Source organism: Primulina huaijiensis, chromosome 2 (genome assembly GCF_012295235.1).
Source record: "Primulina huaijiensis isolate GDHJ02 chromosome 2, ASM1229523v2, whole genome shotgun sequence".
NCBI lineage: Eukaryota > Viridiplantae > Streptophyta > Magnoliopsida > Lamiales > Gesneriaceae > Primulina > Primulina huaijiensis.
The window spans coordinates 1,632,835-1,659,851 of NC_133307.1; the positions used below are offsets into that span (position 1 = coordinate 1,632,835).

Sequence of the window (27,017 nt, forward strand, 5' to 3'; positions counted from 1 at the left end):
CATATGATCTCGGGGGGTGCTACTGATGGAGACTCTGGGCGAGCTCGGAAGGCACATGAGAGAAGGTTGGAGAACTTTGAAATATCTAGAGGTGCAGAATTACCGCAAGACCATGTCATCAGCTTTGGGCCGGAAGACCTCCGAGGCGTTGTGACTCCACATAACGATGTCTTGGTGGTGACGGCCACCATTGCCAATTATGATGTGGCAATGATATTTATTGATAATGGAAGCTCCGTAAACGTCTTGTTCAAGAGCACGTTGGATCAAATGAAGGTGGAAGGATTTGAGTTTTAGCCGGTCTCCACCCCGCTGTATGGGTTTGCAGGACACGCCATCCCGCCTTTGGGTCAGATTGTTCTTCTCCTATCCTTGGGGACTGATCCTCGACGGGTAACAAAAATTATAGCCTTCACCGTGGTGGATATCCCTTCAGCGTATAATGAAATTCTAGGACGGCCAGCCCTGAAGGATTTTAGAGCCGTAGCTTCCATTTATCATCAAAAGCTTAAGTTTCCTGTGGGAAAAGGAGTCGGAGTTTTGTGCGAGGACCAAAAATTCGCGCGTCGTTGTTATGAAAGAATAGTGAAGGAAGAAGAAAAGAGAGGTCATGAGCATTCGCATGGAAGCTTAAGCTCAGTCTTACAGTTGTAGAGTCATTCAGAGAAGTTTCTAAGTGAGTAACTTTGTCCTGTGGAGGTACAAGAGGAGCATAGAAGAAAGTTGGATAATGCAATGTGCAAGGCTCTAAAGAGGCCCGGGAACGCTTAGCACATTAGAGAATATTAATCTTGACTTTATTTTTGATGTATTTCGTTTCTGAATTTGTCTTATGTTATCAATTGAAATTTAATAAAGCCAAGTTCTTATATTAAGTTCGTGGATGTTGTTGTATTATGAGGATGATATGAATTAAATTTTACCTACTTAAGCTGCGCCTAGTAGAGGAGAAGAGTGGGAGAGGAGAAAAGTTAAATTTTTCATGCTAAAGCGTCGCATAGCAGAGGATCAGAATAGAGGAGGAAAATTAAATTTTATCTACTTAGGCTACGTCACTAGAGGAGAAGAGTGGGGGAGGAGAAAAGTTAAATTTTTCCTACTAAGACGTCGCCTAGCAGAGGAGCAGAGTGGAGAAGAGGAATTTTATTTTCTTGCTAAAGCATCGCATAGCAAAGGAGCAGAGTGGAGGAGGAAAATTTAATTTTCCTCCTAAGGCATCGCCTAGTAGAGGAGCAGAGTTTGGGAGGAGAAAAATTAACTTTTCCTGCTAAAGCATCGCCTAGCAGAGGAACAGAGTTTGGGAAGAGAAAAATTAAATTTTCCTGCTAAGGTATCGCCTAGCAGAGGAGCAGAGTTTGATGAGAGAAAAATTAAATTTTTCTGCTAAGGCATCGCCTTGCAGAGGAGCAGAGTTTGGAAGAGAAAAATTAAATTTTCCTGCTAAGGCATCGCTTAGCAGAGGAGTAGAGTCTGGGAAATTTTTCTGCTAAGGCATCACTAGCAGAAGAGCAGAGTTTTAGATAAGAAAAACTAATTTTTCCTACAAAGGTATCGCCTAGCAGAGGAGCAAAGTTTGGGAGGAGAAAAATTAAATTTTCTTGCTAAGACATCGCCTAGCAAAGGAGCAGAGTCTAGAAAATTTTCCTAATAAGACATCTCCTAGCAGAGGAACAGAGTTTGAGAAGAGAAAAATTAAATTTTCCTGCTAAGGCATCGCCTAGCAGAAGAGCAGAGTTTGGGAGGAGAAAAATTAAATTTTTCTACTAAAACATCGCCTAGCAGAGGAGCAGAGTTGGAGAGGAGAAAAATTAAAATTTACTTACTTGGGTTGCGCCTAGTAGAGGAGAAGAGTTGATGAGGAGAAATTAAATTTTACCTACTTAGGTTGAGCCTAGTAGAGGAGTCAGGGATGAGGAGGTGAAACCTTTATTTTCCTGCTCAGACATCGTCTAGCAGAGGAGTCAAAGGGTGAGGTGGTCGATGTTTGATTTTTCCTACTGAGGCCCGGCTTAGCAGAAGAGTTAAAGGATGAGGAGGTGGAAGTTTTATTTCCTGCTGAGCCATCACTTAGCAGAGGAGTCAGAAGGTGAGGAGGTGAAAGTTTTATTTTTCCTGATCAGACATCGCCTAGCAGAGGAGTCAGAGCGTGAGGAGGTTGATGTTTGATTTTTCCTGCTAAGGCCCGACTTAGCAGAAGAGTTACGAGATGATGATGTAGAGTTTTATTTTCTTGCTAAGACATCGCCTAGCAGTGGAGTTAGAGGGTGAGGAGGTTGAAGGACTATTTTTCCTGCTAAGTACTATTTTAGCATAGAAGTCATGGGCGCGTGGAAGTGGAAATTATTTTCCTTCAAAAGTTTAGTAAAGGACCTTGAAGATGGGGGCGACGAGGGCATACCGTGTTAGAAAAATTTATTTGGTTTGTCGTTAACGAATGATGTTTACCGCTGTGAAATTACGGGGATCGACCTGCCCAATCAGGTCGTGGGGGTTTGGGGGCAACGCCCCCAAAAGCTCTTGAGAAAGAATCATTCGCAAGGGCAAGGGCGTGCTTGGGCGAGGGCGTGAGCGAGGGTGTAAGGGTTGGCGAGGGCGGTGACTGGCAAGGCAGGCGAGACGGGAGATTGGCGAGGGCGATTGGGCAAGGCGAGGGCCTGCCCGAGGTGGAGGCCAATCGGGGATGGAGAGCGCGCGGGCGAGATCTTGCACGATGGGCGAGGGTGAGGCGTGGCTGGCGAGGCAAGTGCGGCGAGGCTGGGCAGGATGGGGTATGAGCGCAGGCGCTCAGGCAAGAGGGTGAGGCGAGCACGTGTGGGCGAGGGCAGGAGTGCAGGGTGAGGCGAGAGCGCGCGGGCGAGGGCAGGAGTGCAGGGCGAGGCGAGGGTGAGGCTATGCGGGCAGTTAGGGCAAGGGGTGAGGGTTTGCGACGAGGGATGCGCTGTTGGGGAGGGCGAGCGGGGTTGTGAGGTGAGGGCTGTCCAAGGGGCGGGGCTGGCGGCGAGGTTGGCGAGGGCTGTCTAAGGGGCGAGGGGCGGGGCTAGCGACGAGGTTGGCGAGAGCTTACGAGGGCTAGGGCGAGATGGCGGGAGGTAGGCGAGGATGAGATGGTGGCAAGGCGGGGCAAGGGGCGAGGCACTGGAGAGCTAGTGATGGAGAGCTGGTGAATGAATTGCAGAGGAAATTCTGTGTGGAAGAAGTGAGAATGGAGTAAGGAGAGAACCTAATGGGGAAGCCCAGACCAAATGTTTCCTTTCAGAGCAGGATTGCGGTTTGATTTGTTTCCAAATTTTTGGAGACTGACGAGCGGCAGGGAAAAAATCACAACTCGCACCCGATGAAACGAGGACAACACAATTAATCGAACTTCGAACCTATGATTCAGTTCGACTTGGGAGGGGGAGACTGGTGATACTCCAAGGATGGGCCCACTACCCCTGGCCCATCCCTAGATCAAATGGAAGACAGGCCCATCAAGGGCCCATGTATTCTCTATAAATACCAGGTTCGGGTGTCTAACTCAGGGATTCAATATATTATTTTCAGCAGCTCCCTTAGCTGCTCTCACCTTATATCCTCAGTCTCTGACTTGAGCGTCGGAGAGGCTACGCCGAGACACCCTCCCGGCCCCTTCTAACGGTCTTATTCGTGATATCAGGCTCAAGGCAATTTCGAAACTTGCGTCTGGACTAGTGACATTTGCTGGAATCAGACCCTAAATTTTCCGTGAGTATCATAGTTGATCCTTAAAAAAAGGCTTTTAACTCGGCGAAAAAAAGGAATTTTCTTTGGTAAATTCAGTTATTAATCGATCTCCACTTACAAATATATTATCATCTCTTTTCTTAAGTATATATGTTTATTAATAGTTCTTAATTTATAAATTAAGTTATTAATTTCTAAATTAAATCAATAATAACATTATCTACTCAAAAAAAAAATTTAAATTTATCAATATCCTTAAATTAAAAGTAGAAGAAAATTCATTCATGAATAATTAAACTAGTTATTGCTTCTATTTTATTTTCTATGTGAAATTGAAAATATCTCAATTTTGGTGATAACAAACAATATCAAATTATTTATAGGTATAACTGTTGGGTGCAATAATTGTCATTGTTTGGTAGAGCGATCGAACTGTGGTGCTTGAACTGCTGTGCGATTTAAAAGATTTGAGCTGCAATATTATTACCAGCTATAACTTTTGGTAAAGCGGCAAACGCTCGGTCCAACAATTAGTATCAGAACCAAGATCACGGATTCGATTTTCATTGATTGCAAGGAGTGCAATTATTGAAAGTGAGATTATTAGGTGCAATAATTGTCTTTGCTTGGTAGAGCAATCGAACCGTGGTGCTTGAGCTACTATGCAGTTTAAAAGATTTGATTTGCATCATTACTACCAACTACAGCTTTTTGTAAAGCGGCAAGCGTTCGTTCCTACAACAACTGCTATTTCTTTGTATTTACAAGTTTTTTGTTGAACATCGTGAAGTCAAGCCGGACAACGTAATCTTTAAGATCAAGCTGGACTGCACAAACAGATAGTCATATTAAAATTCAGGCTGCATATCTATATCAATATCAAGTTGTTTCTAAGACTTAAATCAGAATGCATAAATACACTCAAATGGCATTGTAATATCTAGCTGTTATGCTTGAAAAACAAGTCAATATGTACACATAGAAGCCCGACATTTCAGAAGATCATTTGACTAATGAATGTACATTATCATCTCCAGTTGTCCAAGAATGTCTTCTAATAAGACAAAGATATACACGTACTTTTATTTTTCATGTATCATCTTTTTATAAGTAGTTAATTGTCATATTTGGATACATGTATGGGCGGAGCTTCCATTGACCTAGTGTGGGTCCCACTCTGCAGTGGCATAGTCAGAAATTTGATATTACTCGGGCTAAACATTTTCTTAGCAAAATAAAAATTAATGCATATAAATTAACTTCATATCAATTTAATTTTATGAGCTATGTTTTTTTTTCCATGTTTTGAGTTAAATACAAGTTGAGTTAGAATCTCAATGTACAAAATTAAAAATAGAATAGTCCACCTAAACTATAGCCGAGATGGGCATAAATGTGGCTCCACCTTGCACTTGGCCCAGAAAAAACATATAATTTTTTAATCAAATTTTATATCATTGTGTTGTTTCAAATTAAATTTAATCAAATTTGTAAAAATAGTAAATTATCTTGGAAATGGTCAATCTATAATTGAATTATTAAAATTTTTTGGATCAATTGTCCCTGCATAGCTGCACTACCTGCGCGCCGCTGCATATTCTTCACGGGTACTAGGACTCCTTCCCGGCCCTGGTGATCGAGTCCTAGCATGGCTAGGACTCCCTCCCTGACCCCTCACGAACCTTAGCTACCCCTGGCCCCAACCAAGCCCAAGCCTAGCCAACAATTCCCAAAAACCGAACCCTCCAGACACACATACGCATGATCGGTTCCAGCTCGTGTTCATGTGCGTGCAGCATGTTTTTGTGCATCCTAGGACCCCTTGAATCATGTAAAAACAATTCCCTTTCACTTCCTAATCATGGCAGCCCCCTTTAACACATAACAACATGATTTTGGAACAAAAAATCAAGCTTTAAAAATCACATGAGATGCTTGTACGAAAATATAACATGATGTAACTTGTTTTTCATGCAAAACTCAATTAAATAAATACTATGGTTTGATAGATGTTTGAGAAGAATATGACATGCTTTTGCGTGATTAACACACGATTAAATGTTGACGATTGCGAAGAACGACGACGAACAACCTAGGATTGAAATTACTTGACAATATCGATGCTTTCTCTTTTTTTTTCCTTGAGTGTCGTGAGTTAAATTGAGGGAAAAAGAGTCCTTGAATTGTTGGGGAAGGGGGCATGTAATAGGTTGGGAATATGGGGTGGGTTTGCACTTATTTATTCCATAAAATCTTAATCAAACTCCAATTGCTAGCTTAAGCTCATTAACAATGTTAATTAAGCTCATTTAGCCCATTAGTGTTTAATAAAAATATTTTGTTTAAAAAGTTTGTGAGTTTATTAGCCGGTTGCCAAACCGTTCGTATTTTTAAAAAAAAAACCAACACCGATAAAAATTACGTCTCGACGTATAAAATCACCTCAAAACTCTTTATTTTCGAAAATAAGAAAAAGCATCAATCATATTTTAAATAATTAAAAATAATTATTTAATAAAAATATTTTTCATTTCAGTCATCGGTCTTCGTTCCTCGATTACAACTCGAATAACCTTTAAAAATACATTTTTTTAATGCAACCATGTAGAAAACTATATTTTAAACATGTCAACATGCACAACATATTTAATCCATGCAATTAAAACATTTAATTAAAATACAAGTGAATTTAATAGCTTGCATGCATGTGGTGCACGTGGCCCTTCAAATTTTCGGGACGTTACATGATCTTTTTCAGTTGTTGCAAAACTTATTTTGTTCAGCTGAATTATTTTTCTATATATAGTTCCTGAAAAAGTATACGTTGATTTGTGTCCGTTGGCTTGTTTTTAATCCATATCAACATGTTTCTGACGGTTGTACACTGTTGCGATCAGTTTTGTATTGTACACTATTGCGATCGGATTTTGTCTTTTGGCTCAAACCGATCCTAGTAAACTAATATGAGAAAAACTGATATTCTGATAAGAACTATTTCAATTGCAGTTGGGGTCATATCTGTTTTGTTCAATTCGACCAGTTCAGCTTGATTATTTGTTAACACCAAAACATGAAATGGTGGTCAAGTGGCTAAGCAAGAAAACATGGAGTCCTAGTCTAGGTGGGTTTCTCGGCCATGCTTGTGATGAAGTGGGGGGCTTCGGTTTTCAAGCTTGGGGCTGAGTCCAATGGTTCTAACGGTCCAGGAGGGTCCCTAGAGGGGTTGGGCAGGGTTCGGCTCGAGGTGGTCCGAGCTTGGCTCGAGAAAAATTGAAGATGGCTCAAGGGCTCGGTTAGGGTCTTCTTCATGGTTTTAAATTCGAAACATGGCTCACGAGGATCAAGTCATGGTTCACGAGGGCCAAATAATTATAAAAAGTCTATGTTTTTAATATGGGAATTTTATATTAAAGTTTTGTTTAATTCGGGATTAAAACATATTAATATGTTATATTTAAAGAATAATTGAAAAGTCCTCGATTTAAGCTAAATAAAAATATGAGAAAATTCATGTAAGCTTAAGTAATTATTTGAGACATGTTAGAGTCAAGAAAATTAATAAAATGTCAAAAAAGTGAAATTTTATGTATAGGGGTAAAACGGTAATTTTACACCCGAAAATTACTAAACGTCATGGCAGTGTCCTAAATGCTGTTTTATATGCTAATATGATTATTTTAAATGTTTATGAAATTTTATATGTTAATATGATTATTTTAGTTGTTTATAGATTTTTATACGTTAAAATGATTATTTTAAATGTTTATGAAATTTTATATGTTAATATGATTATTTTAATTGTTTATGGATTTTTATACGTTAAAATAATTATTTTAAATTTTTATGGAATTTTATATGTTTATGGATTTTTATGTCAAAATGTTTATGATTTAATATGTTAAAATGTCGATTTTAAATGTTTATGGATTTTTATGATTTAATATGTTAAAATGTTTATTTTAAATGTCTAAGGATTTGTATGATGAAACGATAACGTTAAAAGACATGTTGCATGCTTGGTTTAAAAGAAAAACGTTATATGCATGTTTAATTTTATTAAGTGATGAGAATACGAAACGTTGAAGGAAGTGAAGTAATTGTGACTAATATGATGATATGTTGGAGATATCGTGAGGGAAAAGGTCCCAGTAAGAGCCCGACGATCGTATTTCCATTGACACGTGATACGATGATATGTTAATACGTAAGGCCAAGGCCCATTTGACGGGTGAGAGTGTCGCTGGTGTCCCTCGCCCAATACTGTGGTTACATGTAGATGGATCTATCGCCCAATACGAATACGAAAGTCACAATTAACGATCTGAATTCAACGAAAACGAATATGAATACGAACATGAATATGAATATGTTGATATGAATATGGATATGAACATGAATATGAGTATGACTATGTTGATATGAATATGGATACAAATATGAATATGGCTATGATGAATATGAATATGTTTATGTTTAAAGTTTATGCATCATTATGAAAATGTTTATGAAAATGTTTATGTTTACAGTTTATGCATCATTATGAAAGTGTTTATGGTTATGCATGTCATGAAAACGTTATATTACGTAAAAGTATTTTCACTGTTGCATGTGATCTGTATACGCATTATTTGTTATCAAGATTATGATGTGTTGAGTCTTTAGACTCACTAGGTGTGATTGATGTAGGTGATTATGATAATAATGTTAATGGAGGTCTTGATGGTTGACTTTGCTGAACTGAAGGTGCACATAACCCGATGACCAACGCTTCTAGCTTTCCGCATTTACGTTTGTGATTTATGTTAAATATATTTTCACGACTATTTATTTATGCTTTAAGTAGGTTTTGGGAAGTTGATAGTATGAGCTGTATTTCTCAAATATATAGTTGGTTTTTTTATTTTAAAATATTGTCAAAAATATTTCATGTAATTTTGTATGTGGTTCGGCTGAATGCTATGTAAGGTTTAAAAAAAATCTAGTACTTTTTAAGCAAAACGAATAGTAGACGTTTCAGTTGGTATCAGAGCATTGGTTCTGTAAAGGATTGTGCCACCATTATTGCCGGGAAGCTCAGTCGTCAAGCCTCAGTTTGTAAGTTTACATGCTTTATATGATTTATATGATATTACCTACATGTTTACATGATCTATACGTTCAAGATACATGAGCATACACGTTTTGAAGTTGAATTACGTTTATGTTTAAGGTTGCATGGTAAATGATTTTATCCTAAATGATTTTGATATGCTAAAATATTAGATGCATTATGATTTTTATACGTGTTATGTTGTGGAATAAAGAATTATTATGATGTTCATGCATGCTGGCTACGTAGTGGAATTGGATATGTTTAAGAAATTGGTTATTGGGCATTAGGAAAAGATGAAAATATTTTGGGGTCATAAGTTAATCGTGAATATTATGAATGCTTTTGGGACACGTAGATTTTCTAAGAAAATACTGATGATTCGTGGTTACTAGTTGAATTAATTTTTGAGAATTTCACCTAAGGAATAATGATTCGAGGATTGCAACGACTTTATGAGTATAAAAATGTATAATTTGGGATGTTAGGGTTTAATGAAAATGTAAGATTGGTTATGAGGATTGAATTTTTGGATGAATAAGTTTAAAATTTTCGAAATTATGTTATGGGAAACTTGTAGAAGGAAATCAAGAATGTCAAAAACTTAGGGGTTAATTGTATGAATTTTGAAATTAAGGACCAAATGGGATAATTTTTGAAGAAACTAAGAATTAATTTTGCAATTGTTAAAGAAATTGGGGACTAATTTAGCAATAAGCGATAATTTAATGATTTAATTGATAGGAATTTTTGATGATTTGGGCTCGAAAGGATATTTAGAACTCTGGAATATCTTAAGTTATAACATTATAAGGGATGTTAATCAAGGGTGTTATAAGATGAATCAATGTTAGCTTTAAAAGCTAAGCGTTAGCGGATGCGTTTGAGATTTTAATGTTGAAATATGATAAGTTGAGGTACATTTTGAGTATAAAATAAGGAAAGTAATATACGATAAGTATGGTTATCCATCTTTTAATATTTGGAATTGTAAGAAAAGTTGAAAATCGATGTTATAAAAAAATGGAACTATGTCACCATGGGACGCATTAAGTTGAGATTCGCAAATGAGGATTTAGAAGGAAGATTTATTTGGGATCAAGGAGACGTAAGGACACCCTAAAATGTATTATTTTATCAGAGTAGTGCAGCAGAAGCGTGGATTATTGGGATACTAGAACTAAGTCTAAACTTTTGATTATCGAGGATAAGCGAATTTTGGGAACGAAATTCAATTTAAAGGGGGAAGATTGTAACGTCCCAAAAATTTGAAGGGCCACGTGCACCACATGCATGCAAGCTATTAAATTCTCTTGTATTTTAATTAAATGTTTTTATTGCATAGATTAAATATGTTGTGCATGTTTAAAATATACTTTTCTACATGGTTGCATTAAAAATGTATTTTTAAAGGTTATTCGAGTTGCGATCGAGGAACGGAGACCGATTACTGAAAAATGGAAAATATTTTTACTAAATAATTGTTTTTAATTATTTAAAATATGATTGATGCTTTTTCTTATTTTTGAAAATAAAGAGTTTTGAGCTGATTTTATACGTCGGGACGTAATTTTTATCGATGTTGGTTTTTCAACAAAAATACGAACGGTTTGACAACCCTGCTAATAAATTCATTAACTTATTAAACAAAATATTTTAATAAATCACTAATGGACCAAATGAGCCTAATTAACATTGTTAATGAGCCTAAGCTAATAATTAGAGTTTGATTAAGATTTTATGGAATAAATAAGTGCAAACTCGCCCCATATTCCCAACCTATTACACGCCCCCTGCCCCAACAATTCAAGGACTCCTTTTCTCTCAATTTAACTCACGACACTCAAGGAAAAACAAACAAGAGAAAGCATCGATATTGTCAAGTAATTTCAAGCCTAGGTTGTTCGTCGCCGTTTTTCGCAATCGTCAACGTTTAATCGTGGGTTAATCACGCAAAAGCATGTCATATTCTTCTCTTCAAATATCTATCACACGATAGTATTTATTTAATTGAGTTTTGCATGAAAAACAAGTTACATCATGTTATATTTTTGTACAAGCATAACATGTGTTATATCAACAATATCATGTATAATGTCTCCTACCAAGTGAATACTTTTGTGATGGAATAGGACAAAGAACAAAAAAAAGAGTGACACTTTACTCTTCCCAAAATTTGACTACTTTAGATATAACCTCTCTCACAGACTCAGCGAGTGAAATTAGCAATTTTCCCAATAAAAATTAACCCCTTCAAATAGATATTGATCCGAGGATGGGTCGATTTAATACCAAAATTTAACTAAGATTTATTTGCTCGTCGTCTCAGTACCAAACAATGCCTCAACAAACAATTTTTTTCCTTCTCTTTTTGGTTGATATCACACAAGATTCATATCACACCATTTCCATGTTTCTTCTCAACAATACGAAAAACACAAGTCGAGAGGCGTTTATATACATACACACACACATAAATGGGGGTTTGCACATCATAACTACAAAGCTCACCGGCGAGACTAGACAGAATATATCCTTACGATTTGGTCGATGTTGGCACGACAGAGGGGGCAACCCCATTTCTTCGCCTTAATCTCATTCAAACAAGACATGCATCCAGCCATGTGGCCGCAAGGAATGCAAGCTCCCTCGAGTGGGGAGTCCAGGCAAATCGTGCAAGATGAAGCACTACCATCTTTCTTTTCAACGGTAACACCAGATATGTCACCAGCAGATAAATCAACAGGGGTCATGTTGATTGATGGATAGTGGATTGGACCATTATCAATGGCAGCGTCTGAGGCAGGAGCAGATGGAATCGAGACAGTATAAGGGACGTTATTTTGGCTTTGAAAATGCGGAGTCGGACTAGCACCAGAAATGGTTTGCAGAACCTCGTCTTTGCTCCCACTGGGACTATAGCTGGTTGAGGCTTCGGTTGTGCAGCACTTATCATGGGTGGGGGGGCTATTTGCAGAGCTGGCTGAACTCGAGGATGAGTCGACTTGGGATGCAAATCTTTCATGTTCAGCAAACTGACTAGAGGCGTTAATTGCCATAGCGAGCTGATCATCGTCTGAAGGTGGCGCATTTGCTTGAACACTAGGGACTTGATCGTTGAACGGAAATATTGAATGCATCACCTGATATTCAAACTGTTGATGAGTTCTATAAAGTCGAGAAAATGCTAGTCAAAGTATTAGTAAGAATTTAGTTTCTCATAGTATCACCAACCATGTTCAAAATTGGCCAACTAATCCAGCAAGGTATCACAAAACATGAAAGCGTAAGCGTTCAGACACAGATCAAGCAGTCATTGCGGCCATAAATACAAATGCACTTTTGGGAAATTCTTTTCTACATTATACTCATGGTGTATACCATATCCTTATACATCTCCTTGACTGATAAGTGCACTTATACACATTTTTTATTTGGAAAAGGAAACACTGGGCTTCCAAGATGTTAAGAGAAATTTGCTATACTCAAGTTCAAGTGCATATAATGAAAGCCAGGTTCGAAAATGTGATCAACCTGAGGAATTCCTTTGCAAGCATTGCAAAACTGCTGCAGTTGCTGTTTTTCGCTTTCTTGCACAGGTGCCAGTTTAATTCGTCCACCTGTCATGTTAGGAGTAAGTTACAATCAAACGCCATATTTTATCATCGAACAAAAGTGCTTATTTGACAGCATTTTATTATTACTAATTTGATCCTGTGTTAGCAACTGAAGATTTAACAAAGAAGCGCCCCTTAAAATCTGAACTTCCTAACTCCAAGATATTTCATTTTTGACATTGAAATAAATACACTTACGGCCTGCCTCCTGTGAAGACTTGATGCAGCGCCTTCTCTTCCAGCGTCTTGGAACTATTATGCATAAAGATAAAAATTTTCTCACTTATCTAGCATATTTATACACCATATATGAGAATAATGAATAACAAAATGGAATCCCTTACTTCTTGAAACGTTGGATATGATCGCTATAGGATCAGACTGGTTAAAATTTGGCTCCCCAAGATTGGCTTTCCAAAGTGGAATAATTGTCCGTGGCTGGGAATCCTATCAACAGGGTAAAAATTCAAGTCGAGGAATAAATTAACTTCGCATAGTTAGGTGACGCATACACACATGATTGGAAGAATTTTGTGCTTAGTATTGCATCTTCAACATCATGTATGCAATCACTCTCACGAGAATCTGACTAGCCAAATGGCCCGGTGGTAGAATTAATAAGTTTCAGCACTCGTGAGTTTATATCTGTGCATGCAAGGCGACTAGCTGAAAGGTAACAACTAATATATGCAAAATCGAAAAAAAACATGGACTGACAGAGAAATGAATCTAAAGCAAAAGGGCACCTGTGCACCAGCATATATAGCAAGCTCCAACTTGAAAGGTTTACTAAGATTCCGGGAACCACAAGGTAAAACGACCACCCATCTGTGTAGAATTTGAAAGATTAATTAGCATTTGAGATTCTTGAAATAAGTCACTAATTCGATATGAAAATGTCCAATGAAAAATGCATAGACAAGACAAAGAAAAAAGTAAAACGAACTGTTTCACAAACAAAATCACATGTTCCTACCAATTAATTTAAATAATCAGTATGTCCCACACATGCATGAGCAGTAAGATGACAACTTCTAGACAACATAAATTATTTAAATAAGAAATTACAGCAAGGTTAATTCTTTGATAAAAGTTCCAAACTAGCGATTATTAATATGGGGCATGTATGGTACTCACACTTTTCTTGAAAGCAATTGAGGTGCCAGATGGTCCAAAAAGCCTGGGCCAAAAAGTTCTCTCAGCCAACCAGAGAATAAGCACAATTTACCCTGAGCAGCAAAACACAAAATGTCAAGGTTTCATTGTTATTAAATGCAACTAAACTAAACCAGATAATTTCACTACAATGATAACAAGTCTGATAATAGTACCTCAATTCCTCGGACTACATTGCTGTATCCTCTCATTCTGGCAATGTCAAGTGGTGTTTGGCAATTGTCATTTATTTTTAGTGCATTTGCTGAGATTTACAGAAATCATCGATCAAACAAACAAGACATATTTTGTGGCAAAAAAATCATGTACTAAAAAACAAAATAAAGTGTGCATACCTCCATGTGAAAGAAGCAACTCTACTGTCCGTCCAAGGCCTCTTTCCGCAGCATGATGCAGAGGAGTTCCAGCTTGGTGTCCTTAAAATAGAAACCATGAAAATAATCAGATGTTCTGTTAATAAAAGATGATATCAAGCACTTGGTTCTATAATAGGCTCAACAGATCACAGTTACATGAGGTACGTAATAAAGACATTAAAAAGTTAAAAAAAAAAAAACATTTTTACTCATGCACAATCACAAGTTACCCACGACCTTTCTTTTCTTTCTTTTTTTTTGAAAAAAAGGAACAAAACAATAGCCCTTCGATCTGGGTTCTGAATGAGTTTCTTAATATCACTTTCAAATTGATATAAAGCATCATGATAAGTCAAACCTGAAAGAGTAGCACATTAAAGTATAACCAATGACTTAGCAACCAAACCAGGGCTGGAGCTAAAATCTTATTACCGCTATTTTGCATGATAATATAAAATGTCGTGGACATTAAAATTGTATATCATATACCTGGACGATAAGCGTTCACGTTGGCACCTAATTCGATCAATGTTTTGGCGACATTGTAAAACTCCGGACTCGTGCAAGCTAAAATCAGTGGAGTCTTTTTTTCGCTATCAACCCACTGCCATCACAATGACATTTTAGCACAAAAGATTCAAGCCCCAGAGCATGAAACTTAGATCAATCAGTCAGCTCAATTTTTTTGTGGTTTTTCACTCATATTTTCCCTACCAAAGATGCTTATAAAACTCTTTCAACTCTTAATTTTATGAGTCCTACTTTCATACAATTGACAATTAAACGAACAATTTTCTTGCAAAGGCGGCTTCATCGTCGTACTTTTGTAACCACCATCCTTTCTACCCAGCAACTTTACTCAGCATTTAGTTATGTAGATACAGCCAAGGACGCGAACATAACTTTCAAATGCATCCTCCATTTCAGCTTGAAATGTTTTGGCATCAATCAGACTAGAAAATGACACCTCCATCTTTAAGATTAACAGAGTTAAGAGCTGACAAATCATAATACTCGAGACTATTTATATAACTGCATCACAGGATAAAATCAAGCCTAAAAATCAAATGCAGCGACTTAGAATTTAACTCTAAGCCTTCAAGAATTTGCGGACATATTTGACTCTGTATGTCTTAATATAATCGAAAGCTAAGCTCTCAAATTTTACCATACCCTTCTCAAACATAAAACGAGGAATCAGGGATAGACCCCAAAATGAAAAAGATGCGATTTTTTTTCAAAAAATTCAACTGGCCCTCCTTTAAATTTCAATTGTTATACTCTGAACCATAAATTTTTCAAAATTAAAACATAAATAAATAATAGACAGGAGCAAAACATACATTCAGAAAACACCAAAAAAAACTATTTTACATGAAATCATATACCTCAAGCCCAGCGCCTTGACTTCGTAAAGCTTTGATGCCTTCAATGTTTCCCTTACTCACTTCTTTATACAACAGCTCGTCCTTAGATTGCTGCAGCCCCATTTTCACTCTATTGCATATTATTGAAAGATCAATCAAATATTAAATAGAAGACCCCCCAATTTCAACAAGGAAAGAAACAGGAATTTCTTGGAGAAATGATTTTCTAGGGAGATAAGACGAGGAAAGCGTTGGCCGTTGAGCAATCTTGGAGTAAAGGGCTTTAATTTCTGCTAAATTCATTAATGATATGTGGGTCAGCAAAATAAATATGCTTAATGATGAAGATAAATTACTCAAGCTAAAGCTCTTCTAGATTCACTGCTTTTCTTGGAATTTTCCACGACAGTTCGCCTAACGCGGAGAATTTTTTTAAAAAAAATAATAATTTAAAATAGTACAAATTTTATTTTTATTTTGAGAATGAGTGCAATTTTTTTTATACAAAACAATAATTTTTAAAAATAATTCAATTTAAAAGCATAATGAAATTTACTTTATTTATATTTCACTTTTGGAGAATGTTTACTTCTGATTGAAAAAAATGGGATTTTAAAAAACTTATAAATTGTAAGAAATTCACGGTCGGCATCTTTCGATGCACACAAAATAAACTTTTGAACTAACATAGTAATATACAAATCATATTAATTAGGAAAATCACGTTGGGCAAGACGTGTCTAACAAGCTTGTATGAGAAAACGTAATGAGATAATCGAACTTCTGACTATTAAGAAAACCAAACACCCCTCTTAGTTGCATGTTGAACCAGAATTTTATATAAAATACAATAGATATATTTTCTGTTTATTTGTAGTTATTGTGTTAAATAGGGGTGTGCAATCGGTCTATTTGGTTACCGACCGAACCGAATAGACCTATAACTGATTTAACCGATTTAATTTTCGAATAACCGAACCGATCAAAATATTCGTAGAAACCGAATTAACCGAACCGATTTTCAAATCGGTTATTTCGGTTACCAACAAAAATAACCGATATTTAAAATATGCGAATTTTAACACATAAAAAAAGAAAACAATGGAGAGCTTATAAATAACTAGAAATATTGAACAAAAAATATCAATAACAAATAAAAATATTGAAGATAAAATCATTGGATGAATGAGCTCCCTTCTAATGCATGAAAAGTTGAGTTTCTTTCTAATGTATTTTTAATGCTCATATACAATTTAAATTAATATATATACTAATTCGATTAATTTGGTTTAACCGAATTTTTCAAATTAAAACCGAACCCGAACCGAATTAACCGATTTTTTAAAATTTCAAAACCAAACTTCCGAATTAACCGAACCGATTTTTCTAAATAATTCGGTTCAGTCAGTTAATTCGATTTAATCGAAATTTTGCACACCTCTAATGTTAAATACATATATTTTCTTTCAGATTCACAATAATCTACAATTAAACTAAAATTTTGTGGAATTTTCATAAATGGTCTCCAGGAAACTACCATATCAATTTTTCAATTTTCGTCTTAAATTAATTAATTGATAAAATTAGCCAATTAATTGTGTTAAATTCCAAAAATATCCTTTATAAAATGTTTAGTAAGAAGGCTGGTTTTAAAAATACAATTTCAAGATGGGCTTAAAAAATAATTAAATTTCCTAAAAAAATTTCCTCTACTACATTAGGGATTTATTTTTTAAAAAAAAATTGAGGAGGTAGTGTATCAATGATCACACATAGATATCTAGAGATGACAATTTTTCTTGTAAGTTTAGGTCCCGCGGGGAAAACCTGAAACAGAGCGGGCTTGAGACTAATGTTCAGGTTCGGGCTCGAGGATGAGAATAAAGATGGGGATAGAAATTTAATCCTCACAAGTTCGAGTTCCGGGATTCTCCGAACTCTCCCCGAACTTGAAAGAATCAAGGATACAATTCGGGGGCGGGAATGGAGCGTGAATACCCAAAATTCCATGTATATTCATGCACATAAAGCATTGTGCAAGCTTTTTAATTCCTTGGAATTTTCGAAATTTAAACACCTTGGTATTAGATTTTTTTTATTATTTGAAATGACAAGTTAAATGCTCATTCGAGCCTCATTCTGTCTAATTTCAAGCAAAATCAACCAAACACCAAAACTAATTATCCATTACAATAAACCAATAGTACAAGTACGATTTACCCGTGGAAACAAAAAAAAAACATTTTTAATTGATTTTTAATAACTAAAATATTTGGTGAATATATGATCTACAATTTATTAATAGATAAGTAAATGATAATAACTAAAATATTTGGTGAATATATGATCTACAATTTATTAATAGATAAGTAAATGATAATAACATTTCTATAAACTAAAATTCACGTTTTGCACACCAACTTTAATTCACGTTTTGTGTCTGGAGTAGGTCTCTTGTGAGATAGTCTCACGACTCTTTATCTGACAGACGATCAATCCTACCGATATTCACAATAAAAAATAATATTCTTAGCATAAAAAGTAATACTTTTTCATGAATGATCCAAATAAGAGATATATATTTAGTATAAAAAATAATTCTTTTTCATGAATGACTCATATAAAAGATTCGTTTCACAAAATACGACCCGTGAAACCATAATCACGAATTTTTGTTTTGTGGTGCGAGTGATTTGTAACTCATTTGTATAAAGAAACAGCCTTTTTACCATTTAAGACATCGCGATTTTTTGTTTTTGTAAGACTCCATTACTTTGTTTCAGCGATGGCGTATGCTGTTCTTGTGTCTCTATTGCAAACTTCGGAGCGGATTCTTGAATTTGATCCATACTTCCTCCCTTGTACTAGGAAAAATTTCGAATCTTTTAGAGAGAGTATTACTTCCCTGATATCTTTTCTTGATGATTGCTCGCCTATTTGCACCCGAGCAACCAATGACTTGATAACAAAGATCAGGGATGCATCTTATGAAGCAGAAGACGTCCTCGAATCTCTCATCGCCACTCACTTTCTGCACAAGTATGGTAGTGATAGGCATGAGAGATTCGAAAAATTTCCTCGAACCTTGGAAGAAGTGATAAAGAATATAGAATCCGTTGCAAAAGAAGTGAAGGAGTTTCAGTACGATGGAAGTGGATTACACGAGCGGGTGATTTCTACTATTGCCGGTTCGTCGGGGTCAGCTTCGAGGGGCAGTAAATCCATGGTGGCATTAGACAATGATCTGGAGACAAGAATACTGGAACAATTAGTGGGAGGACGAACGGCGCTCGACATCATATCGATAGTCGGTATGGGTGGCGTTGGTAAGACAACTCTCGCTTCGATCTTGTTTAATAGTCAGCTGATCAAGGAAACTTTTGACATTCGTGGGTGGGTTACAATATCTCAAACGTATAATGCCCAAGAAATAGTTTTAGCCATTCTAAAAGACATTGGAGTACCCTTGGGTGGGCAAAAGAACGGTGAGCAGAGTCTATATCAAAGTTTATATGGTAGAAAATATTTAATTGTATTGGATGATGTTTGGAGTACACAGGCATTGGATGATATAAAGAAGTTTTTTCCACAAAATGATAATAGTAGTGGAATCATTTTAACGACCAGGCAATCGAAAGTGGCCACATATGCCAACTCTTGTCGCTCTTATCATGATATGAAACTTTTAGATGACGATTCGAGTTGGCGTCTACTTTGTAAGGAGATTTTTTTGGATAACGATTGCCCGCCTGATCTGGTTGAAATTGGAAAGGTGATAGCAATACGTTGCCAAGGTCTTCCTTTAGCAATATCAGTTATCGCAGGACATCTAGGAGAGCATGAGTAAAGAATACTGGAAATATGTGGCTGAAAACTTGAACTCGGTCTTGAAGACTGCCGATGATCTAATCTTAGAGATATTATCTTTAAGTTATGATTACTTGCCCCATCATTTGAAAGCATGTTTTCTTTATATGGGCTTTTTTCTGCGACATTTTGTTGGCATACCAGTAGCTACTGTGATCAAGCTATGGGTTGCTGAGGGATTTGTGAAACCAAGTGGGTCTAATTGTGTTGAGGTGCTTGCAATGGAGTACTTGATAGATCTTATTGATAGAAATCTGATCTTCGTCCACCAACATAATTCACGAGAGGCCCCAAAGTATTGTGGAATGCATGATCTTTTGAAGGATTTATGCACCAGGGAAGCTCAGAAAGAAAAGTTTCTTTGCGTCATGAATAGCCCGGAGACCTTTTTTATTGAAGAATCAAAAAACCAACGACGATTAATTATTAATCAAAGAAAAGTTTATTTGCGTCGTGATTCAGACGATCCAAATTATCCTTGTGATATTATTAGAGCAATGCCACTTATCCGTTCTTTTGTCCATGATGCTTGTGTTTCTACGTCATTCGTTAGATTAATCTCAGGATTGCTCAAGGTATTGTCTGTCGATGGGATAGATACCAATGACTTCCCAGTACAAGTTCTAGAGCTAGTTAACTTTAGATACCTTGAGCTCGGGTTTGTTAATCAAGTTCCTCCCTCGATATCTAGACTATGGAATCTGCAGACCTTAATAGTTAGGTCCTTTGACGATACAACTCTACCTCTCGAAATCTGGGAGATGCCGCAGTTGAGACATCTCCATATTTACGATTTTTATCTGCCAGAAGTTCTTAATTTTCAATGTAGAGAGACAGACACGTCGTGTTTTAAAGGCCTTCAAACACTCTCAAATGTAATAAATTTCAGGTGCACAGAGGAGGTCCTTACAAGAATCTTGTATCTCAAAGAGCTGAAAATCAAGTTCTCTCGTGACACTACTGATTGGTCGTTTTGCTGTCTAAACAATCTTGCCCATCTGTGTGAACTCAAATCTTTACGCTGCGAGTTCTGGCGGGGCCCAAACAAAACTATTGCGCAAAACATCATATTCCCGTCTTCGTTAAAAAAGTTGGTTTTACTGGGCTCCAGGATCCCGTGGGAAAAGATGACCATTATTGGTATGTTACCCAATCTTGAAATTCTCGAGCTGAAAGATGGAGCCTTTGAAGGATCGCTGTGGGAGGCGAATGACGACGAATTCAGACAACTGAAGTTCCTATTAATCGAAGGTTCACATGATCTAAAGGAGTGGCGTGCCGAAGATGACCATTTTCCACGTCTCCGCCATCTTTTGCTTCGAGACTGCGAAGCTCTGAAGGCAATCCCATGCGGAATCGGAGAAATTCCGACACTTGAAATAATCGAGTTGGAAGCATGTAGGCGTAGTGTCGTGTCTTCGGTGAAGGACATGCTTGGAGAAGACTCTGAAATTCAACTCAAAGTTTCTGAATGTAGATGGGTCTGAGGAATAGCACTATATTATTAGTTTTGTAATGCCAATGATTTATTACTATTCCATGTGTGAAAATATGAAGCAACTCGTAGTATGTGGGATCATTTTATTTTTGTAAGGTATTTTGGGTATCTTTTATTTTTTGTCTTGTTATCGATCAATTAACTGTTTTAGTCTATTGACTTGTATTTTTTTTTCTAATTTGTTGTCTTTTTCGTCGGAATGCTTATGCGTCATCGATAAATACTTACGTGACACTGAAAATACCGATTTGCCATCAAAAAATGTTAAAGTGTGCGGTGTCACGTCTTCAATCGGAAGCAAAATGATTAGTATTTTGATAGAACTCGAAGTTTATAACATTTATTATCAAAGGATTAATAAAACTCTAGCTAGTTAAAATTCGTATTTTGAGGACTCTACAAACCACTTGAGTTTTTAGATATCGAGGGGTCTTAGCCTGGAGAGATTTTCAACAAAAAAAAAAAAAAATAGATTGGAGACCTTTTTCATTGAAGAATCAAATAACCAACTACGACTAATTATTAATCCAACTATTCAAGGAGATGAGAATAATGATTTGGAGCAAAATTGTACTATATCATATGATGAAGCTTCTCCAGGTTCAGATTATGAAAATTGGGATGAACGACGCTGGTTCGGAGCGTGATTGTGATTCAGATGATGGTGATTATTTTGATGATTCAGGTGATGATAATTGGGAGAACGACGATTAATATCTTGGCGATATTATTGATATTAATCGAGCAATGCCACTTATCCGTTCTTTTGGCCATGATGCTTGTGTTTCTACATCATTCGTTAGATTAATCTCGGGATTGCTCAAGGTATTGTCTGTTAGTAGGATAGAGATCAATGAGTTCCCAGGACAAGTTCTAGAGCTAGTTGACTTGAGATGCCTTCGGCTCGGGTTTGTTAATCAAGTCCCTCCCTCGATATCTAGACTATGGAATCTACAGACCTTAATAATTTGGTCCTCAGTCGAAATACTTCTACCGCTAGAAGTCTTGGGGATGCCACAGTTAAAGACATCTCCAGATTTACCAATGTTATCTGCCAGAAGTTCTTGATTTTCAAGTTAGAGAGACAGACACGACGGGTTTTACAGGCCTTCAAACACTTTCACAGAGAAGGTCCTTCCAAGAATCTTGTATCCCGAAGAGCTGAAAATTAATTTTGAGGATAACACTACTGATTGGTCATTTTACTGTCTAAACAATCTTGCCCAATTGTGTGAACTCGAATCTTATCCGCTGCGTGTCGTATGACAAGCCAAATGAAACTCTTTTGCAAAACATCATCTTCCCGCCTTCGTTAAAAAAGTTGGTTTTAAGGGGCTCCAGGATCCCATGGGAAAAGATGACCATTATTGGTATGTTGGCCAATCTCGAAGTTCTCAAGCTGAAAGATGGAGCTTTTGTAGGACCCTTAAGGGAGTACGACGAATTCAGACAACTGAAGTTCCTACCAATCGAAAGTTCATGGGATCCAAAGGAGTGGTGAGCCGAAGATTACCATTTTCCATGTCTCCGTCACCTTTTGCTTCGGGACTGCGAAGTTCTGGAGGCAATCCCATTCGGAATCCGAGAAATTCCGACACTTGAAATAATCGAGTTGCATGGATACATGTCTAGTGTCGTGATGCTTGGGGAAGACGGTGAAATTAAACACTAAGTTTCTTACAGATACCGAAAATTTGGTCACAGATGGTCTAAGGAATTGTACTCTGGTTATCTAGTGCAACATAAACCTTAAAATAATGGAATATTTGCAACAAATCAGAATTCAACTCCTACCCATCAACTATTAAAAGACAATATTCTCTGCGATTTTATTTAATCCGATATTTTTTAATTAATTTTTTTGAATGATATCATTTTCTATTCACACATCACACATTTTACCATCAAGTTTACAAAACCTTTATTCCTTTTACCATTTATATACAATTTTAAACAAATCACTCATCTCAGTTTATACATCATCCAATCGAAAACCCGACCTAAAAAAGAATACACTTCGTAGCCTCATGTCTTTGCTTGCAACAAATATACATTTACCAGATGATGTGAAAGATTAAAGACATGACTAAACGTCGTTTACAAGTGGTAAGTCTGTATGCGAGCGTGTATGCATCCATATATGTACACGTGATGGATGTTTTCCTTTATAACACTCATCGGACGAGACTAAACAGCATACAAACGTACAACCTGATTGATTTTGGTGCGACATATGGGGCAACCCCATTTCCTGGCCTTAATCTTCTTCAAACAAGACATACACCCTGCCATGTGGCCACATGGAACGCAAGCTCCTTCGATTGGGGCATCCAGGCAAATAGTACAAGTTGAAGCACTACCATCTTTTTTCTTTTCAACGCCAGGAACAGAAATGCCCCCTAGAGATAAATCAGTAGGGGTCCTTTCAACAATGGCCGTGCAGGCATTGTGGCTGGTTGAGGTATCAGTTGTGTAACTCTCGTCAGTAGAGTTGGCTGAACCCGAGGTCGAGTCGACTTGTGATGCATATCTCTCGTGTTCAGCTGACTGAAGAGAGAGGTGAATTGCCATAGTGAGCTGACCATCATCTAAAGGTGGAGCGGTTGCTTGAACATTCGGGACCTGATCATTGTAGGGAAATTTTAAAAACATCTATGACACCGAGAGATGCAAACCAAAGCAATAGCAAATAATTTAGTTTCTCACAACATCAACAGCCGTGTTTAAATATGGTAAACTGATCCGGTAAAAGAGAGGGAATGGCCAAATGTGAAGGCATACGCATTCAGACATAAATCAAGCAGTCATTTAAGCCACAAATATGATTGCACTTCTGTGGAAATTCTTTTCTATGGTATACAAGTGAAATAGACCATAGGCAATAACTACGTCCCATGTGAGACCCCTATAATCTTATGGTATAGTGCTACATCTAGAAACCCATTTTCTTCGATTACAATTCTGTTCTAATGTCCTTGACTGCTAATTGCACAATGCTCATTTTTTACTGGAAAAAGAAAACCATAAGCTCAAAGATGTTGACACAAAGTACTACATGAAAGTCAAGTTCGCAAAGCATGTTCAACCTGAGGAATTCCTTTGCAAGCATTGCAAAACTGCTGCAGTTGCTGTTTTTCGCTTTCTTGCACAGGTCCTAGTTTAGTTTGTTGGCCTGCCATGTAGGAATAAATTACAATCAACACCGTCTAAATGGTCTTTTGTCATTGAATAAAACTAGAGCAGTATTTCTATAATGACCATTACTTTTATTTGCTTATTTAATAGCATGTTAAACATTTCCACTTTGATCCAATATTAGCAACTGAAAAATTAACAAAGAAGCACAAGAACCCTTTTTTAGTATCTGAACTTCTCAACTCCCAACTCTTTGGTTTATGATAATTTGAAATAAAAGACACATATGTCATCCCTCTTGTAAAGGCTTCCAGCGTCTCAGAACTATGCATAAAGGTCAAGATTGCTACCTATCTAGCAGATACATACACAGTTGAGAAAATGATGAACAATAAAGTCGACTACTTACTTTTTGAAAGGTCGACTATAATTGCTACAGGACCAGGCTGATCAAAATTTGGCTCCTGAAGATCGGCATTCCAAAGTGAAATAATCTTCTGAGGTTGGGCATCCTATCCATAAGGTAAAAAGTTCAAGACAAGGAAATGATCTTCAAATGATCAAGGGGGTGTAAATACCCCAAGATAGGAAGAATTATTTACATACTGTGGATTTTCAACAGAAGAAACAATATCATGTATGTAACCAACTCTCGCAAGGAATCTTACTAGCCAAATAGCCCAATGTAGAATTTTTCATTTTCAATGAGCATGAATGTGATTCAGCGGATGCAAGGCAACTAACTGAAAGGTAACATCAAAGTACAGGTAAAATTTGAAAAATGAAATGAAAAGCGAAAGGGCACCTGATCACCAGCATATATAACAACCTCCAAGTTGAAAGGTTCTCTAAGATTGCGGGAACAAGGTAAAACGACCACCCATCTGTACAGTATTTGAAATAACAATGAGAACTTGAGTTTCTTGAAAATAAACAATAATGCAAAAGGAAATCGCCGGATAAAAAATGCGTGTTGTTTGGGAAACAGAAGCCCATTTTAACCACATAATCACATGTTCTCACCAACTAATGTACGAGAAGATTAATCCAATAATGGAAATTCCAAACTATAAATTTTTAATATGGGTATGTATGGTACTCACACTTTTCTTGAAAACAATTGAGGCGCCAGAAGGTCCAAAAACCCCGGCACTTTAATTCTCCTCAGCCAACCAGAGAATAAACACAAGTGACCCTGAGTAGCACAACACAAAAAGACAACATTAATTGTTATTAAATGAAACCAAACTGAACCAGAAAAATTCACTGTAGTACCTCGATTTCTCGGACAACATTGATGCATCCTTCTGATCTGGCAACTTCCAGTGGTGTTTGGCTATTGTCATTTATTATTAGTGCATTTGCTGAGGTTTCCGAAATTATCGATCAAACAAACAAGAAAATCACGAATGGTATTCCATATTTTGTGGCACAAAAGTCTCATCGTAAAAATGAAAATAAAGAGCACAAACCTCCATGTGAAAGAAGCAACTTCACAGTCTCTTCAAGGCCTTTTCTTGCAGCATGATGTAGAGGAGTTCCAGCAAGTAATCCTTAAAACAGAATCCAGAAAATAATCAGACACTTAACTTGTAGTAAAAGGTGTTAGCAAGCACTACAACAACGTGGTTATCGGATCAGAGTTACGTAACATACAGGGAAAAAAGAAATAATATTAACAATAATGGACCATTTTTGTTCATGCATGATCACAAGTCACCACACCTTTAATATAAAGAAAAGAAAAAGGAACTAAGAAACGGCCAGTAGATTCGGGCTCTGAATGTGTTTCATTATATAAGTTATCAAGAGCAATATGAAGCATCATGATAAGTCTAAACCCAAAAGGGTAACATCTTCAAGCATAACGATATTAATTTGAACATTAAATCGAACAAAAAATAAATGCTGCAGATATTAAAATTGAAAATTATATACCTGGACGATAAGCATTGACATTGGCACCCAATTCGATCAAAAATTTTGCAACATCGTAAAGATTCGGATTTGTACAAGCTAAAATCAATGGAGTATTTCCTTCAATATCAACCCACTGCCACCACAATCAACATCTTAGCACAAATATGTCAAGTCCCAGTACATAATAATTAGATCACTGAACCAACTCATTAGGGTCTTTCATTCACATTTTCCCTGCTAACAATGTTTCTGATACTCGCTACTACATATTACATATATGACTGGATAAAGCCAAAAAACTCAAAGGTAGTAGCTACTTCACTCTAAAATGACAAGAACATATCAGTTCATGCGTGCAAAACGGTATGTCGAACTAAGTTCCGATCTTAATCGATCGAAAATCATGTCATTTCCATTGCATGTAACGCAATGAATCAAGCCCAAAAGCCTGCAAGAATTTGCAGATATAATCGACACTATACATTCTCTACATAATTCAAACCCAAGTTCTCAAATTTTACCATATACTTCTCAAACACTGGGAATCAGGGGTGGACCGCAAAGTGAGAAATAAGCAATCCATACAAGAACAAGTAATAGGAAGATGCAGAAAACACCCAAAAAAATATCAAGAATTTCTATATGAAATTATATACCTCAAGTCCAGCGCCTTTACTTCGTAAAGCTTTAATGCCTTCGATGTTACCATTTTTCACTTGATGATGCAACAACTCATCCTTAGATGGGCGTAGCAATATGAATATTATGCATCTTACTAAACATATTATGCATATTACTGAAAGACAAAAAAGAAAAAACAAAATAAACACCCATTTCGACAAGAAAAACAAAAAGGAAAACAAAATCAACCCCCATTTCGACAAGAAAGACAGAAGGGGTATCATGGAGGCTCTTTTTCTTTTTTGGGGAGATGAAAGGGGTGGCGTTGACTAATCTTCGGAACTAAGGGCTTAATTTCTTGGGTTTTTCAGGGGGGTCTTCGTCAACACCACCAACAATAGAAATTTGTGAGAAGTTTGAACGATTTTTGTTTCATTTGTATGTCATAAATATATATTTTTTATATTAGTGAATTAAGCAATAAATTTATAATTTATATAAAAAAAAATAAATTTTATTATATACTTAATTTTATGTTTAATATTAAAAATAAGTTACAATGGTAATTTTGAGAAAAAATATTTATATAAAAACAATTTGAGAAATAAAAGATAATGTATGGCATATTCTTTATAATATATATATATATTTATATATATTTAAAAAAAC

At 36.5% G+C, this 27,017-nt stretch overlaps 4 protein-coding genes across 4 annotated transcripts; 2 read left to right on the top strand and 2 right to left on the bottom strand.

Annotated features, from left to right (window-relative positions):
* Positions 1-11,134: 11,134 nt before the first annotated feature.
* LOC140963457 (putative E3 ubiquitin-protein ligase XBAT35) lies at positions 11,135-15,625 on the bottom strand. The gene is made up of 10 exons (XM_073422797.1): positions 15,329-15,625; positions 14,430-14,544; positions 13,920-14,000; positions 13,740-13,828; positions 13,546-13,637; positions 13,155-13,236; positions 12,753-12,855; positions 12,607-12,660; positions 12,326-12,411; positions 11,135-11,934 (listed from the first exon to the last, which is right to left on the bottom strand). Exons 1-10 carry the CDS (start codon positions 15,428-15,430, stop codon positions 11,311-11,313), a joined length of 1,428 nt encoding a protein of 475 aa, XP_073278898.1. The 5' UTR covers positions 15,431-15,625; the 3' UTR covers positions 11,135-11,310.
* A 2,467-nt stretch (positions 15,626-18,092) lies between these two features.
* Positions 18,093-19,154, top strand: LOC140971875 (putative disease resistance protein At1g50180). Its single transcript, XM_073434405.1, has one exon. It carries the CDS (start codon positions 18,093-18,095, stop codon positions 19,152-19,154), a length of 1,062 nt encoding a protein of 353 aa, XP_073290506.1.
* A 127-nt stretch (positions 19,155-19,281) lies between these two features.
* Positions 19,282-20,661, top strand: LOC140971876 (putative late blight resistance protein homolog R1A-3). The gene has a single exon (XM_073434406.1). The coding sequence runs from the start codon at positions 19,282-19,284 to the stop codon at positions 20,659-20,661; it is 1,380 nt and encodes a 459-aa protein (XP_073290507.1).
* Positions 20,662-22,592: 1,931 nt separating this feature from the next.
* LOC140963466 (putative E3 ubiquitin-protein ligase XBAT35) lies at positions 22,593-26,729 on the bottom strand. Its single transcript, XM_073422810.1, has 9 exons — positions 26,384-26,729; positions 25,746-25,860; positions 25,280-25,360; positions 25,083-25,171; positions 24,911-25,002; positions 24,613-24,691; positions 24,217-24,319; positions 23,759-23,844; positions 22,593-23,294 (listed from the first exon to the last, which is right to left on the bottom strand). The coding sequence occupies exons 1-9, from the start codon at positions 26,630-26,632 to the stop codon at positions 22,860-22,862; spliced, it is 1,329 nt and encodes a 442-aa protein (XP_073278911.1). The 5' UTR covers positions 26,633-26,729; the 3' UTR covers positions 22,593-22,859.
* Between the last annotated feature and the right edge of the window lie 288 nt (positions 26,730-27,017).

Coding starts and splice junctions, on each gene's coding strand:
- LOC140963457 (XM_073422797.1), bottom strand. CDS start 15,430: ATGGGGCTGCAGCAATCTAAGGACGAGCTGTTGTATAAAGAAGTGAGT. Junction 12,856..13,154: donor CTATATATGCTGGTGCACAG/GTGCCCTTTTGC, acceptor CCCTGTTGATAG/GATTCCCAGCCACGGACAAT. Junction 12,412..12,606: donor GTCTTCACAGGAGGCAGGCC/GTAAGTGTATTT, acceptor CTAACATGACAG/GTGGACGAATTAAACTGGCA.
- LOC140971875 (XM_073434405.1), top strand. CDS start 18,093: ATGGCGTATGCTGTTCTTGTGTCTCTATTGCAAACTTCGGAGCGGATT.
- LOC140971876 (XM_073434406.1), top strand. CDS start 19,282: ATGGGCTTTTTTCTGCGACATTTTGTTGGCATACCAGTAGCTACTGTG.
- LOC140963466 (XM_073422810.1), bottom strand. CDS start 26,632: ATGATACCCCTTCTGTCTTTCTTGTCGAAATGGGGGTTGATTTTGTTT. Junction 25,361..25,745: donor TGTCAATGCTTATCGTCCAG/GTATATAATTTT, acceptor TTCTGTTTTAAG/GATTACTTGCTGGAACTCCT. Junction 23,845..24,216: donor TATAGTCGACCTTTCAAAAA/GTAAGTAGTCGA, acceptor CCTACATGGCAG/GCCAACAAACTAAACTAGGA.